Consider the following 17,790-nt stretch of genomic DNA (forward strand, 5'->3'; position numbering starts at 1 on the left):
TCTGATGACTCTAGCTTGTATTGATATAAAACCAGCCTGCCCAGAGAGAAAGTATTAAGCAAATGCAGTGTGGATCTTATTCTCTGCAAATAAAGGTTTTCAGATTCTATTTGCAATCATTCTGTAGTTCCTTAAAATAAGTTTTTGAATATATTTTCCAGGTTGGACCTGTCAAAGAATCTGAAGTTCCCTTCTTTTTGTTTTTATTTTTTCGAGACAGGGTTACTCTGTGTAGTTTTAGTGCCTGTCCTGGATCTCGCTCTGTAGACAAACTTAAATCTTGATGAACACACCATTTTCAAATCAGAGACTTGAAAAGGAACCCTGTGTGTCTTTTATCTGCAGCAAACTTTTATCCCAAAAGATTTTCTTGACTAGTCTGTTAATACACCGGCATGTGAATTTAATATCTTAATGTCAGGCTTTGCCTCTGTAAAATCTGGGGGACAGGTGCAAATAGGCCAGTCAGATGACTGCACATCACACATGAGTGGCATCGGCTTTGGCCATAAAGCATGTATAATCATATTTGGATTAAAATGATGAATTGAATAAGGTCATCAAGCACTTAGAGTCAGGAAGAACTGACTAGATCTACCTAGTGGAATAGGATCACAAGAGGAGGGAGGTTGGAGCCAGAAGGATGCATGCCTACCTCCAAAGTCTTCAATTTTTTCCCCATCATTACTTCATCAACTTTATCGATTTTGGTAGCCACATTCTTGAAGTTTTTAAGAGTGGAGCCATACCAATCCGAATAGGAACTGAGGGATGATTCTGTTTCCTCCAGAGTCTGGATTTCCTCTTCTAAGAATTTTATTTGCTCCTGTGAAAGCAAAGAGAAGATTGAACCACGGACGAAAGCCCCAGGGCCAGGGCCACTGTGGACCACTAGACATCTTCTGTAGAAGTTGGTAAAGAAAGACCACTTGGGCTCATGATGTCAGCTGTCCCCTGTAAGTGGTGGGGGAGTGGGGGCAGCTCACCAGCACTTGGAGCAGCAGGGCCTGGTACTGGGAAGTCAGCTGGGTGGCCTGGCTGCCCATCCTGCTGCTCACGTGGCTCTCGTCCAGGATCTCCTGGGCTCTCGTTCCTACCTCCTCAACTTCGTCTCTGTGTGCTGACAGGTCTTCATGCCACTTCTGAGATGACATAAGAACCAGAGAGAAAGGAACTCAGTCCCGGACATTCTTAAGTAAAACAAATACTGTATGCACCTCCTGAAGAGAACATGATTTTCACATGTGTTTATGAGTATATTTATTCCGAGATGCAATTTTGAAAGTGTGTCAGATACACTCTTTGTGAAAAATTATGTTACAATCATGTGATGACGATTGTGCATCTATAACTCTGGATACCTTCCTTTATATTATTGTACTTTGGTGCAAATGCCTTTTTTAAAAAAGTGTTTCACATCTTCTCTTGAAGTTTAATCAGTTTTGAGATACTGAAATGAATAATGCAAACAAATTACCAAAGGCTATACTTTATTTTGGATGTGTGCAAGGAACTTACATAAACATTAGAAAGAAACTAGTTGTGAATTGTTAACTTACGGAGCGATGTTAGATCCCTTTCATATCATAACCATAATTGTAAAATTTTGTCACTTCCATATTTTTATAAAGGAAGTCAGCGGACATGGGAAAGAAATATAATATCACAAAACTGTATACCTTTTTACATTTTTTATAATTTTAAAAATTAGTTAATAATGTATGTGTGCTTGTCCATGTGTGAAGGTCAGAGGACAACTTTAAGGTGGCTCTGTCCTTCTGGTATGGGGACTAGGGACCAAACTCGGGTCATTAAGGATTACCTGCTGAGCCAGCTCACTGACCCAGCACCAAACCACCTTCTGTCAAAGATGAACCTAAGAAGTCATTGTTGCGAGGACAGCCACTTCATTTATCATCAATATTCTAGATAAGCATGGTGAAGGCATCCGCCTCAGACTGACAACCCCTTGATGTTTTCATGGAACAAACCACAAACTATGCAAGGCCCTTTGCTTTGACGAGGCCTGGGAGTTCCCCGAAGTTGCACCTTCATCTGAAGCAGCTGTATCTCCTTGGTGGATCGGCTACTCCGGCATTCGTCCCGGACGCTGATTTTCTCCTCCATTCTTTTCAGCCACTCATCCACTTGCTGGAACTTTTTCTCCATCAGCCTCAGTTTGTTCGCCACCGTGTTGAATTGCGTCCGGGTCTCAGCCAGTCTGTGCTGGTAAACCTGCCAGTCCTGACGAAGGGACTCCAGCACTCTGTCTTCTGCCTGGGGGATGCCCGAGGGGATCACTTCATCCCGGGTGTGCAGGACCGAGTTCAGCAGGGCCTGACCCTCTGCACAGTGCATCTGAAGCTCCTGCAGGAGAAAGGGCATGCGCATCATGACTCACTCAGAGTTTGCACCCAGCTTGTAATTCACACTAGACATGTGATTTTATTCTGCACTATTAAACAATGCATACTTGCATATCTAACAATGAACATGGCCTTCCTAAGTCTAGAGAAAGAGCCTGAAAACCTGTCAATTAAAATAACAATTTCCACTGGGCAGTGGTGGGGCACACCTTTAATCCTAGCACTCAGGAGGCAGAGGCAGGGGGGATCTCTGAGTTCGATGCCAGCCTGGTCTACAGAGTGAGTTTCAGAACAACCAGGGATACCCAGAGGAACCCTGTATCAAAAAACAAAACAAACAAAAAATGAACAAACAAAATAAATGAAAAATAAAATAACAAGTTCCCAGTTAAGTTTCTGAAATTTTATTTCTCAGCTTGTAGGCAAAAGTCGTCATGGCAGAAGTGATATTATTTAAAACAATAACCTAGGCTTATGACAGCTCAGAATCTTCTTACACCGCAGCAAGGCTAGCAGCTTTGGCATTAACTGGGCTCTACAGTTACTGCTGATAAAGGAAGTGTGGATCCTCTTTATTGTAAGGGGTAGGAATCCTCTTCCAGGTTTATGCTCTAGGGAATGTGGTAGCCCAGAAAATTTGGACCAGTACCCTTTGTAGGGATATAGACCAGGGAGGCTGAATCATTACACCAGCCTACTAGATACTCCTTTATATAAATATATTCTCTTGACCACAGTATAAGCCTTGATGATTTACCCTAAACAAATGAGTATGAACGTATCTTAAATAGCATATATTGCTTTTTATAGAAATATCCTTAACTATTCTGGCAAAATGGTTTTATATACTTTAAGTTTTGGTCATCAGAAATAAATCTATGTTGTTGAATGAAATGATTATATATAATAAAAAAAACATGTAAAACCTCCTATGAACATTAAAGGCAGCTATATAGTTAGTCATATGCAGTAATGTGCATGGTCCTTTAGCTCAGTTCGGTGCTTGCTTGGCATGCAAAAAACCCTAGCTTTCAGTCCCTAGCACAGTACACACAAATGTCATCAGGGAGCCTGTCTTGTATCTGACGTCACCTAGTAGCAGAGTCCACACGCTACTGGGCATGCCTGGGACGACATAAGGATCCTGGAGAAGGCCTGTCTTGTAGCTGTGTAGCAGAGTTACGGTGCTCCACGGCTGTTCCCTGCCACTGCCTTCCTCCTTCCTCTTCGGTGTTTGTGGAGACTCAAGTGAGACACATGGGCGGCAAGGGCCTGGAGTTTGAGCCATGCTGATGTGGCTTAACACGCTTCTGCCCAACACAAGAGAAACGTAGGCAGGAATCTGCCGGTTCCATTTGGGCACAGTAACTGAAAGAGTTCAGCGTTTGCTTCCCAGGGTGTCTGGAGGGCAGTGAGAGGAGAGCTATTTAAGGACACAAAGTCAACTGCTCTCAAGTGAGTGGCAGCAGCTGCTGGGTATTGTGAAGCCTGCCTGTAGTCCCTGCATACAGAAGACTGAGGTAGGAATATCCTGAGCTCAAGGCTAGACTGGGCTGTGTACCAGAACCCTGTCTTAAACATTGGTACTATGTGTATGTACATGCATGTGTACACATACAGAGTGACAGCCAGGGTTGTAAGATCTCACAGATCAGAACACTTATTATTGTAAGGTGAGGCAGATGAGACTCTTAAATCAGTTAATGAAATTGTGGCTTGTATAACTTCCAGTGTTTATTTATCTAGTATTTATTCTCTTAGTAAGATAGAGTTCTTCTCATTTCATCTTCACAGTTGTATTGAGGAAACTGAGTAAGAGAGGAGAGGTTCCTTCGTGTCTGAAGTCGCCTAGTAGCAGGTCTGTGGAGAAGTAGAGTCCAAGTTTCCTAACCCCAACCTGTCTGCTTGGCATTACACAACACTGCTTGAAACTCAGCAGAAGGTCATGGGGATTGCATATACCAGGGATAACCATGAGAGTCTTTGCTTCTTTTACCTTATCCTAGCTGTAGGGACCACTTACTAGTCTTCAACCAATTCTATTTGGAGTCAACATCATGTTAAGACATTCCAGTACACTCCCTTGTGGGGCATTGGGGTGGTCTTATCAGCCTTTTCTGATTCTTTGTTGTATGCTCCTAGAAACCTTTTCCTGGAGACTTCCCTGACTCTACCTAACTCTGCATGTATGAATGATTAAGGGTTTAATGCTGCTATAAGACCCCTTAATGTACTCATGGGTTTATTTTCTACACTGAGCTGTATGAGATTTAATGCCCAAGCCATCTTTACCTGCTACTGGTAAGTACCTGCTTTGTGTTAGGTGTTGAGTAACTAACTGAGTGAATAAGGACATGGGCTGGGAACATTGTACTCATTGCAGCATCTGGAGCATCCACACGTCTCCCAGCTACTCTGATTCCTTTTTCTTGAATTCTAGGCCAAGTCCCACACCCTCAGGAGTACAAGAGGTTTTGACTGACACCCAGGGGCTACAGATTGTGCTATTATCTATCAGTTTCAGTCAGAGCCAGCCATCTTTTGTTGGCTCTTTCTGTTTTATCCTTCATCTGAAACTGTCCTTCTGAGAGCAACAGGCAGGTGTGTCAGCCAACACCATGCACTAGCTCAGCTGCTTGACTCCTCCAAGAGCTGGTTTTGTTGGTTGAAATTGCCTAACAAGTGGTGGGAACTTGAATGTCCCAGATCAAGCCTTACTGTAACTGAATGTCTATCAGCTCTCTGTAGGAACCAAGGTCATGTTAACTTCTCCTAGCTAGAAATCATAACTCCATTGTTACAGAAAGGGACCCTTGGTTTTCTGATAGAATTACCTGGAGTTCCCGCAGCGTTGTCTCATGGGTGCGGGTGTCACCCCGAAGAGCCGAGCATCGGTCAAGCTTCTCTTGTTCTTGCCCCAGCCAATTTTCAAAGGTCTTTAGGTCTCTCTGATACTCCTGGTGAAGGCGCACCAGCTTTTCTAATTTTGTTACTGCTTCCTGTGATCAGCATTCCAAAGGGTTAAGAAAGAAAGGTATTACTGAATGCAGAATTCACTTTTGGAGTTACATTTTCTTTTATGTTTGTTTGTTTGTTTGTTTATTTATTTATTTATTTATTTTGAGCTGAGGATCGAACCCAGGGCCTTGTGCTTGCTAGGCAAGCACTCTACCACTGAGCTAAATCCCCAACCCAGTTATGTTTATATATATATATATATATATATATATATATATATATATATATATATATATATATATATAGTGTGTGTGTGTGTGTGTGTGTGTGTGTGTGTGTGTGTGTGTGTGTTTGTGAACACACATGCCACTGAATGCCTGTGGAGGTCAGAAGACAACTTTTGGAATTCAGCTCTCTCCTTCCAACTTAGGGGTCCAGATCAAACTCAAGTTATCAGTTTTGGTGATATGAGACTTTGCTTGCTGAAACATCTTGTCAGCTACCTTTTTGAAGTCTTAGAAAAGCATAATTCTTAATTATTAGAAAATGAATAATTTCTCTTTAAAAAAGAACCTTTAAATTCCCCATACAGAAAGAGGACATAATTGAAGGCTGATAGGGAGTGGGGTTTGTAAACACTTTCAAAATATATTGTATGAAATTTTCAAAGAACTAATAAAAAATGAACAAGAAAAAGAAAGGAACTGTATTTCTAAGAAAGAAAAATAACAGAATATAAAAACAAATACTTAAGTTTGGAAAGATCTCAAAGATCGTTTTGAAATAACTACCTCTTCCATGAACTTTGAATAAAATGTTAGATGGACATGCTAAAAATGAAGGTATTTTACTTTTCTTAAAAATTCAGTTAGCAATGAAAACTGAAACATTTACATGGTGTCTTAATGAGAAGTTGGAGTTGGTGGGCTTATTGTCCTGGACTTCGTCTAATAAAGCAGAATGTGCTTCTAAAAGGTGTTATTATTTTCCTTGGGAAGCCTAGGGGACAAATGCTACCAGGAGATTGTCTTCTGCTTTATAAAACTGCCATAGCCAGACATCACACAGAATTCAAGCATTTTCAATGGCATGCTCCCTGAACTTTTTGTGAAAATGTTACATTTCTAGTTTTTGTTGAGAATTATTTTTCCACCTTCACTTCCAGGTACTAAGAAGATTTGAAGTTTTGTTTAATTTGGTTAGTGATACTTTTAAAAACACTAAAATTCACTTAGCTTGTTTTATGCTGTTTTCACAAGGCAATCACTGAGTGTTGAAAAGGTCCCAGCTCTCCCCGTTCCTCCCTGAGTGAATCCAGGAGACTCTGGAGAGCCATACCTTGGCCCTCTCTTTGATGGCTTGGTGTCTTTCCTGCAGATCCTGCAGCTCTAATTGGGTGACATAATGCTCTGTCATGCCTGCCCTCTTGACTTCTATGGTCTCCAGCAGGCTGCTATGACTCAGCACTTCTTCATTTAATAGCTAGAGAATAAAAGAATCAAAAATAAAATGAGTTACTCATGCACCAGCACAGCAATGATCTTGCAGGAATTAAGGGATATTAACTGTGCTGTGACAAATGACCTTTAGCTATCTATCCATTCACTTTAATTATACAGACACATGTGTGTATAAAAAACTATGTATATAATGTTTCTATGTGTACGTCGTATCTGGTTCATGATATCTCTGAGACACTATTTCCCACTTATCTACTTTATATTTCTGATTGAATTTTTAAAATTTCTTATATCTAGAATGGCCTCCTGATTTCCACCCTCTCACCATCCTGCTTCATCAAGCCTTCTCTCCCAGTCTTCTTTTTTTCAAACAGTAAATACCACCCCCCCCCCACCCCCACCCCACCCCACCCCACCCCACCTCTCAAATAGCCAGCCTCGAACACAGGAAGGAATCTTCTGTTCTCTCCACATACTCCAGGCCACTCTTAACTTTCAATTGGATTTTAACAGGAGATTCTTAGAAATGGAAGATTGGGTAGGCTACTGGAAGCCTGAACACACTGCAGGAGAGGATACCTCACCACCACCCCCCAGGCCACCTCAGCACCCTCCCCTGCCATCTCTGCTCCTGCAATTCTCACCCTATAGTGCATCAAGACCTCTCCTTCCTCAGCCTAGGGACACCATAGACTCTGTCTTCCATACCTTCCAGATTACTCTTGTGCTCAATCCTGAAGGGTATGGCTGGCCTGTCTCCTGTTTCAGAAACATTTTCTTGTCCCTCTGCTCTGACCCAAACAATCTATGTTAACCCTTTCCAAATGAGTGTCTCACACCTCATAGCATATCCTTGTGATATTTCTCAGTGCTAATTATTTACTTAAATGCTTATTAGTGAGTGTACACATCCCTATAACAATACACCTTTGCTGGCTATCTTACAAATACCAGAGGGAGCTCAGTGTTATACTGTAAACAATGGGGAACCAATGAGGGGGGCTCGTACGCAAGTGAGATTCACTTTCACAGGAATATAGCAGCCAACTGATCAACAAGAAACAAAGTGAAAATGAGGAGCCTTAGAATTCAGGGGAAACTGATGGATCAGCGGTAACCAATGGTGACGATATGGGGATGGAAAAGAAGAATCCTGGGGTGAGAGGTGGCCAACCTAAGATGTTCCTTATAAGATGATACAAATAAGCAGAAATAGAGGGCTTGAAGCATTTCCATGTGGAAATTCAGTAAATTCAGTTCAAGACATGATAGGCCAATAATTATGTGAATGCATGGCTACCCAGCAAAGGACTCTAGCATGCTGTGTTTGAATACTACTTCAATAAGAGAGGGTTTTTGTTTGTTTGGTTTGTTGAGACAGAGTTTCTCTGTGTAGCCCTGGCTGTCCAGGAATTTGCTCCGTAGACCAGGCTGACCTCAAACTCACAGAGATCCACCTGCCTCTGCCTCCCCAGTGCTGGGATTAAAGGCATTCATCACTATTACCCAGCTAATCAGACGCTTAAGACAAAACAAACAAACAAACAAACAAAAAACCTCTTTACATATTTTAAAACTTTTTTGTATAGTATTAGAACCATATCATGTTGATCAAAATTGCCCAAAAGTAGTAACATAGGGCCTATGGTTTAGCTCAGTGGTTCAATGCTTGCGGACTTGCACAAGACCTTGGGTTTCGTGCCCAGCATTGAGGGTGAGAGAGAGGTAGGAAAACAAAATCAACAATAAAAACAAAAAACAGTGGTAGTAGAAAAGAATGTAATAAAAGGAAAGCATGCTTACTTCTGACACTAAGAAGTGGCACATTTTAAATGCAATGTGTTATAAAACATGGATCTATGTGATTAGACGAGAAAAGAAGATCTCACTCCTGGGTAAAATAACTACAAGCAAAATCCTACTTTAGAAAGATATTAGAAATATAATTTCCCTGTGTGTGCATTTCTGGGTGACCACTTTTGCCTGAAGTTTATGATCGAATGCGGAGTGTGTAGTCCAGTTCCAACCTTGGCTTTCCCCAGAGCGGTCACTTTCTCCCGCAGCTCTGGGTGCTGTCTTTCTGATTCGTTCAGGCTGCCTTCCACGCCATCCATCCAACTGGAGAACTGCCGCACGTCATCCTGATAACTTGTCCACTTAGAGAGCGCTCCTTCCAGCTGACTGAAGAGGGGAAACCGTCAGTACCCTAATCTGAGTATCTTTATGGGTCTAATGTCTGTCACGGGCATTCGGTCCTCTCTAGCCAGCAGAGGGTTGAGAGGCCTGGGATAGATAGCTGGCCTGGGTTTACCAAACCCAACTCTAAATTTCTGATGCAAACAGCTTTAGAGAGTAGGGTACATTTAAATCCAAAGTGGGACTGAACATGACCTCTGAAGGGTCAAGGGGACACCAGGCACTGGGAAAGGCTGAACGTCACCCGGAGTAAGATCCCTAGGTCAAGTCAGAGCAGACCTGACCAGAGAGGGAATCCACACTCACTCCCAGCTGGTCAACCTATGAGGTCATTCAGAGCAGAAATGACAGAGAAAAAAAAACGACAGAGTAGGAATGACCAGAAGGAAGGAGAAACTTGGGAAAAATAATCATAGTGCTCATTTTGCATGAAGTTTAAACACCAGAAAATCACAATAGAAAATAGTGCCATATTTCCTGAAGTGGCCTAAATATTAAAACTTAACATTTCCCTGACAGATAAATACTTCCTCCGCTCATTGCACACATCATATACTTAATGCTGTGAATGAGTGAGACTAATTTTCATACTGTGATTGGCCTTGGCAGACACCGTCAGTGGCCACTCACAGGTGTCCTCAGATCTCCCACTGCAGAGGACTGCCACCAGACTTTCAGTTGCTCCATACTGGATCTCACAGGCTGAGGACACTCCCTGGTCCCTGCTGCACTCCCAGATGTAGTGCTGAAAACAATGAATGCCTGCCCCTAGTGGACAGCCCTCAGCCCCCTCCTGTGTCCTGGTGACTTCTTCACCAGTATCCCCACTTTCTGCCCTCAGACAACTTGGAGGCCCTAAAACAACACTCAGGGTCACCCAGCCCAGGAAGTCTCAGCTGTGCCCTGTAGGACTGGTTTGATGACATTCTTTTCCTCCTCACTCCTCCATGAGTGTTTCCTCAAGAGTCCTCCCAAGTGAATTACTTGGTTTGTATCAAAATATCCCCACCTTATGAAGCATTTATTATCCTTTGTTTTTTTTTTAAGCAACAATCAGCAACAAAGAAATACAGATTTTAGTTACGTTAAAATGCAGGCACAGTATTTCAGGTCAACGGGACACAAGACCTCACCTTCTAGATTCTCTTGTTCCTTTAGAGCTCTTATCAGAAGAGAGAGGGGGAGGAGGAGAGGAAGAAAGAGAGGGAGGAAGGATGAGAGGGAGGGAGGAAGGCATGGAGGAAAGAAAGAGAAATAGGAAGTAGTAAGAAGGAAGGGAAGCGCCGGGCAGTGGTGGCGCACGCCTTTAATCCCAGCACTCAGGAGGCAGAGGCAGGCAGATCTATGGGAGGGAGGGAAGAAAGAGGAAGCAAGGAAGGAGAAGCAGCCACTGTTGAAGTATTCCGTGTCATTCAGTCATGGCTCCCTGGCCCTGGACGCAGCTTCACCCACCTTTTACATCGAATGGCTGCAGACAAGAAGGACTGCCACATGTCCTTCACAGCCTGCAGCTGCTGCTGAACAGCTGGGCTGCCTTCTGGAGAGGTGCTCTGCAGAACGTACTCCCCCCGGGTCATGATCATTTTCATCTCAATCTCCTTTTCCTGTTTCACCGACAACAGAGCCTGTTGAAAACAAGCACAGAGGCCTTTTGTGCGTTTAAATTCTTGGCTCCCCCTAGTTCAGAGGCTCCGAAGATGAGAGTGTGATGTTCAAGCATGCCATGGGGCACCTGTGGGAAGACACCTGGGGTGACTGCCAATGGCTAGGCTCCAGTCACCGCTGGTCTCTGAGTGGCTTGGCACAGCAGTCTGGAGTCTTCTGTTTAATTCCTTCCTTCCACATCCCATTTCCTGCCTTATCAGGGGGACTGTGTGTCCCTGGACTCTCTAAGTTGTGAGGATGGAAAGAAACTCATGGGTATCTAATGCAGCCTCTCCATGGAAATGGGTAACATGGACCAAGGGTTTCAGAGGCACTCTTCCCTTTAACCAGAAAAGGAAATTGAAAGGCAAAGTTGCCAAACTGGTAGCAGCATCTGTCAAAATGCAAAGCTTCTGGTCACTTCCTAACCTATGTCTTACACCCTTTGCAGCTCAGCTGAGCCTCTCCTGGCCCCGTGCCCTGCCCAAGTGCCTGCTCAGTCACCACGCTGGTTCCTCCCTCTGGCTTTCACTTCCATTTCTTCTCCCTCAAATTCCTATCCTGCCATCTGCACCAGGACACTCTCTCCCTCTTTAAAAAAAAAAAATGCATTTACTTTGTGTGGGTGGGATGGGGAGGGAGGGAGAGAGAAAAAGATGAGAGGGAAGAGGAGAGACAGACAGACAGACAAAGAAAGAGACAGGCAGAGAGACACACAGAGAGAGGACAAATTGGGAGAGTTGGTTCTATCTTCATACCAGAGGTGACGAGAATTGGTCTCAGGTTTAATGGCGGCCAGTGCCTTATTACCCTGAGCCATCTCACCAGCCCATCCATCCATCATTCCTAAAAGCCTGGGATACTTGCTCCAAGGTTCAACCCATCTTTCCAATACTGTTCCATGCCTGTGTATATCCATAAGCTACACACACACACACACACACACACACACACACACACACACACGTGCACATCACTGCCTCCAGTCATCATCTCCTGTACTTCATTCAGCCTCAGCAGCAGACAACACAGCTGTGGAGAACAAAGGTCATATTTCATTCACTTTTGATTCCTCAGTGTCAAAACAGAGGGCCAGTCTAACTGAGAGGCACTAGTGTTCTGAGGCAGAGATGAATGAATGAAGATTAATCATTTTGATTGCAAATGCAAAATAGAATTAATATTTCAAAATGGGGGAAGAATTGACTAAATGAACAGGCAGGAAAGTCAGTTGAATAAATAAATGTTCATCAAAATATTTCCTCAGAACATGTGTTTGTGATGGAATTTGAAGCTAGCTTCTTGACTGACAACTGAGCAAATAACCAATTTGTGTCTTATTTTATTTTATTTTTATTTTTTGTAGTGTTTGTGGATGAATGTGTCAGGGCTTAAAAGACTGATGAATGCTTAGGGATGAGCATATTATGCAAGCAGAAACTGTGGTGATATTTGATTTGTGCTCTAACAAATAAAGCTTGCCATTATATTAAAAATAGAGGTCAGGCAGTGGTAGGACATGCCTTTTACTCTAGCATTCGCCAGACAGAGATCCATCCTGATCTCTGTGAGTTCAAGGCCACACTGGGAACAGAGCCAGGCATGGTGGCACACACCTTTAATCCCAGCACTAGTTAACTATAGAAGCCTGGAGGTCTGTACAGACAGACAGGAAGTGATAGAGCTTGATGGTAAGAGGAAATGATGCAGCTGGACAGAGAGAGGAAGTAAGATGGCAGGGCACAGAAAGGCATATAGGTATGAGTATACAGGTAGTAACTTTCTGGAGGCTGAGGATTTCCCAGAAGTAAGGACTTGTGGCTGGCTTGTTCTACTCTGATCTTTCAGCTTTCACCCCAATATCTGGCTTTTTAAATGATTATTATAAGAGCTTTTAAGATTCGTGTTACAGAAGCACATCCACAGAGCATCCAGAATGCTCTTATAGACAGACTGCATAGTCACACCAGGCCAATAGAGACTTGAGAAACGACAATGCATGAAAGGTCTCTCAGCATACACACCTCCAGCTTGAGCATTCTTCCATCCAGCACGCTCTTGTCGGACGTGGGGAGGCAGTAAGAATCCAGCATGTGAACGGCATCTGTCATCCAGTCCTGCAAGTCTTTAACGCCCTGTGAGAAGTGGCTGTGCTCAGCAACAATTCTGTCCAGCCTGGATACTTTCTCCTGGAAATGACAGAGATGGTTTTTCAGCTGTCAGCTCCACAGAAACTTCACAGCCCAAAGCGACTCACATTGGAAACTAACACTTCATCGGAGACTATCACAGTCAGTCTCGGAGGCTGCCCAGAAAAGGTTCCAGCCTGGCCTCCCTGCTTGACGTTTGTGACGTACTTTTCTAAGCAGTGAAGAGTTTGTAGCATAACTAGGTCAAAAGACATGACAACGGAAATTCACTGCCCTAAACAGATGTACTTATGAGAGTCAAGATTTATTTTTATCTAGTAGAATTTCTTCCTGATGTTGATTGGCATTCAATTCAAAGTCATCGTTAGCCTTCACATATTATATTTGGTTCAACTGAGACCTACACTGTAGACAGCGTCTTAAAAAATAGCAATCTGAGATTTTGTAATAGTCCTAAATTACATGTATATAATACATGTATATTTAGTCGAAAGAAAGTTTGCATAGGTGTGGAAGAGAGTGTGAGACCTCAGTACACTTGTGGAGGACATAATGCATACACCTGCATGTTTAATGACAAGAAAATCTATGTGGTTTTCCTTACTGCCTCACTTCAGGTCACAGCCAGCAAGGTGGATGAAGACTTTATGTAGCATTCAAACTCTTGAAGCATTAAAATATCTCTCGTTCTTTAATGTCTAAGCAAATGCAAATGGTTTTGTTTGGAAAAGATTTCTTTTGTTTTTGTATTTTTGTATTTTACTTTAATTTATTTTATTTTGGAGATGTGCTTATGCCACCCAGCCTGGTTTTGACAGTACAGCCTAAACTGGCCTTGAACATGCAGCAATCCCCCTGCTGTAGATTTTCTAAAGTTCAATGAAATTAGCCTTTTCATGAAACAACTGTGGTTACAAATGGAGGCAGTTCACAACATGACAGTGTGAAGTCCCGGATTAGCAGATTAGAAGTCACTTCGCTGTAAAATGGACGAGGCCACACCAAGGGCTAAATTATGATAGCGTCCCTAAGTGCTAATGCCTAAAAATTTTAAAACAGAAAACACACATTATAGTTTGTGCAAGCTTGAAAAGGACTGCCCCGTCACAGGGTCTGCACCACTTTAGTGCAATTCACTCAATGAGGTCTTGTGTGTACCTGCTACTTTATTCTAAAACCCTTGACAGATTTATTCAGTTAGACTAGTCATTGCCAATTCCAAACTATGCTTTAGACCCTTAGCCGAAACTATCAATTAACACATCTTCATCTACTGCAAAATGAATATACAGAAGCTAGATGACGTTTCTAAAATTCCCCTAGACTTGTTCTATGGCTCCCAATACGTATTAAATAGCTTTGGGGATCATGTTTTTCTAGTGCGATAATCTTCAGCACAGGAACTCTGAATTTTGCTGTAGAGTTATGTAATGAGCCTTCTGGAATCAAAGTGCCGTAGAACGCATCATCTTATTAATGACGGAGATTGGCAGTGTTTTCTGTCTTTGCCACATCCCTCGCTGACTTCAGAGAACCACATTAAGACCTTTGGTAAAAGTGTCAAGTCTGGTTTCAAGATGAGGGAGATGTCATGGTTACATGCCATAAGGTTGACCTGGAGACATCACTCTGTGGGAGTGTCAGGATGGACCCTGCATGACCTATGGGCATTCCAGCTTTTTTTTTTTTTTTTTTTTTGCGACATCAGTATCACACTCACACACACAGCACATGCCAGGCGTTACCTTGGTTACATTGCTTAGCGCTAGATACTGAGAAGACAGCTGCGACACTCTGTGCACAAAGCTCTTGCTGGCAGCTTGTCCTTCCCACAGCTGCCGAGCTTTCTCCTTCAGCCTGTGGAGCTGAGGCTCGTAGCACTGTATCTCCTCAAGGACAGACTGGAAAGCATAAGCGAGTTACCATTGAGAGGCCGGGACAAGCACATGGAGGACAAAGCCTGGGCCCATGGAAAACGGAAATAAACATCGACAAGCAACTGGAGTCCCCGAAAGACTGCATGATTTTCAAGCTACACACAGTGGAATGGTACAAGGAGAAAACAAACAGCATCTCCGAAGAGAGACGGAAAACATTAATTCTGTCAGAACAAGGAGAAGGCACACTGCATCCCAAGGTGGTGTCAGCTAAGACCAGGGCACCCAGCATGCATCTGGCCACAGAGTGGAGTGAGGAGGGAATGAAGAGGAGGCCAGTTGGCCAGGCCCCATCACCTGGAGTTTCTGCTGCTCTCTCCTCTTGGCGGGCAGGTCGTAGAGGCGATTGCTGCTTTCCTGTACCAACCTCTCGGTTTTACTCAGCCAGTTTTGCACAGGTTCTGCGCTGACTTCAAAGTCTTTCATCTGGATCTTTAGGTTCTACAAGGATAATATCAGAGGTGAATGAGCAAACCCAAACCCCATGGGGTTGACTGCCCTCTCAGTAAGGACTCTCTACAAAAAGTGTAGGGGAAGTGAACTTAATTCGCAGGACCAATGCAAAACAAACAAACAAAGCTGGCATGTGGGCATGGGTTTGTAATCCCAGAATGGAGAAGGTCAACACAGAAGGATCCCTGGAGACTAGCAGAATCTAAGGCATCTAGGCTCAGAAAGAGACCCAATTTTAAAAGACAGGTTGAGTTTGATTGAAGAAGATACTTGGTGTCAATCTGTAGACTACACGCATGCATGCACGTGCAAACACACATACACACACACACACACACACACACACACACACACAGAAAGAGACAGAAAGAGAGAGACATAGAAAAAGAGAGACAGAAAGAGGGAGAGGCAGGGGGAGAAGAAAAGACAGAGAGAAAGAGAGAGAGAGAGAGAGAGAGAGAGAGAGAGAGAGAGAGAGAGAGAGAGAGATTAAAAATCCTTCACTTGGCTTATTTATCCAGTGCTTACTTGATGTGGTCCAGCTGCTTCTCTTCTTGTGTTTACCTCTTCCCAGTGTCTAGAACTTTTCATCTGTCACCTTAGCACCTATATGACTTTGGAACATCCTTTCAGAATGTTTATACCTTTACTTTTCAAACTATAACCATTGTCTTTAATTCTCTAGCTCATCCAAGAGAGTATAGCTCTTTTCACTTTCTATTCCTTTACTCCTTAAACCACAGGCTTTATCATAGGCAGGGTTGGGCTGTACACTTCCATGTGATGCAGCTATGCCTGGCCTCTACCCCGAGACTATAGGTTCCAGGATGGAAGGGCCCATGTCTTGTGCTTACTGGGATACACCATCTTTCTTTACAGAATAATCCAACATTGGTAAGAATTGATTAATGATAGGGCAAGAAGCACTATATATAAATACATACCTATTTAATTTATGTGTTTATTAAGCTTTCTCTGCGTGTGAATATTTGTGTGTGTGCACAGGTATGTGAGGGTACACATGTGCATAAATGTGTTCCTATGAGGTCAACATCCTGGAAACTTTTTCTGTGATTACTTTCCATCTTAATTTTTATTATATTTTTTAAAGATTTATTTTACTTTTAGGTGTGTGTGTGTGTGTGTGTGTGTGTGTGTGTGTGTGTGTGTTTGTGTGTTTGTGTATATATGTGCATGTGTGGTGGCAAGAGGGAGTTAGATCCCCTGTAGCTGGAGTTGTAAGTGGTTGTAAGCTGCCTGATATGGGAGGTGGGAACTGAACTCAAAACCTCTGCAAGAGCAATGTGTGTTCTTAACCACTATTTTTCTAGCCCTCCCCCATCTTATTTGTTTTCAGGTAGGGTCTCTCATTGAACTTAGGGCTTACTAATTTGGCTATACTGGCCTGCCAGTGAGGCCCAAGGACACTTTTGTTCCCACTGCCTCGGTTCTAGGCTTTTATGGGGGTGATAGGAATTGAATTTAGGTTCTTCTGCCTGTGCAGCAAGCACGTGACCAACTGAGGCATCTCCCCAACTCTTCATTTATTTTGCTTTGAATACATTATTCTATTCATTAAGAACTATGTGCTCATCAACATAAGGGTAGTATAAATATTAATCCTTTCATAGACTCTATAGATAAGACATTAAAAGCATGCTGATAACTTGTTACGAGTTTCACTATGGAAAGGGAATCTTTTTTTTTTAAAGTTCTAGGTTCTAATGAATTTGAATTTGTTATTAAACTTGCAATGTGGACCAACAAAAGAAGAATTTAGGTAGTTTTAGGAAAGCACCAGGACCATAAAATGTTAGCTGGAAAACTGAAATATGAGGGATGCAGAATGTATTGGACATTGCCTAAAACTCTCGCTGCATTTGGTCCAGGGTGTCTAGAGAATTGGCTACTTGATAACGTTTTCCATAGGGTGATGAGTTAGCTACAGGCATGCACCAGAGAATTTGAAACACCCTGCAGAGGCAAGATTATTAAGGAGGACTCCTGATAAATGGTAAGGTACATCAGAGCAGAGGGTGTATCCTGTTTTAGTCTCTGCTGTATCCCAGGGTCTAGACTAATTCTTGCCAAATACTAATGGAATAACTGAATTCATCTGGTAGTCCAAGGCATGTCTGTCTTTCTGTTATTACTGTTTCATGGAGCAGCTAAACATGGCAAACTAGGTGACCGTGACCAAAAACCACGGGTTTGCAAATATCTCAGGTGAAAGCTGGGTGCTTCATCTGTGCACAGTGACTGTGTGCTAATCTCTCAAACCTTGTGTTGATGCAAATATATCCAGGAGTCACTGGGTTTGACTCGTCTCCATCACTCCCCAGCTGTGCGAATTTGGCGGATTTTTAGCAATCTTGTACCTTTGTCTGCCTTCCCCTGACCTCTTTCCTTTCCTTCATTCCTTCTCTACTTACCTTATTCCCCCTTTCTTCTTTCTTTAAATTATTTGTTTATTTACTTATTTTGACAGGGTCTCACTATATAATCCAGGATGGCCTCAGATTTGCTATGTAGCCCAGGCTAGCTTCAAGCTCCTAATCATCCTGCCCCCATCTCTTTGTATGACAGTTCTGTACCACTGCGCATGGCTCTGCATTCCTGACCAATA

At 42.9% G+C, this 17,790-nt stretch overlaps 1 protein-coding gene across 11 annotated transcripts in view; it reads right to left on the minus strand.

The window, feature by feature from the left end:
• Syne1 (spectrin repeat containing nuclear envelope protein 1) overlaps positions 1-17,790 on the minus strand; it is a 482,748-nt gene that overhangs the window by 218,237 nt on the left and 246,721 nt on the right. For all 11 annotated transcript variants that reach the window (XM_036168948.1, XM_036168940.1, XM_036168942.1 and 8 more), the window contains 10 exons: positions 15,009-15,152; positions 14,520-14,675; positions 12,649-12,813; positions 10,433-10,605; positions 8,812-8,965; positions 6,663-6,806; positions 5,201-5,365; positions 2,050-2,367; positions 987-1,142; positions 656-826 (listed from right to left, as the gene is read on the minus strand). In XM_036168948.1, coding sequence (XP_036024841.1) covers positions 656-826; positions 987-1,142; positions 2,050-2,367; positions 5,201-5,365; positions 6,663-6,806; positions 8,812-8,965; positions 10,433-10,605; positions 12,649-12,813; positions 14,520-14,675; positions 15,009-15,152 — 1,746 coding nt within the window. The remainder of the gene's footprint in view (positions 1-655; positions 827-986; positions 1,143-2,049; positions 2,368-5,200; positions 5,366-6,662; positions 6,807-8,811; positions 8,966-10,432; positions 10,606-12,648; positions 12,814-14,519; positions 14,676-15,008; positions 15,153-17,790) is intronic.

The sequence above is a fragment of the Onychomys torridus genome, chromosome 19 (genome assembly GCF_903995425.1).
Source record: "Onychomys torridus chromosome 19, mOncTor1.1, whole genome shotgun sequence".
Taxonomy (NCBI): domain Eukaryota; kingdom Metazoa; phylum Chordata; class Mammalia; order Rodentia; family Cricetidae; genus Onychomys; species Onychomys torridus.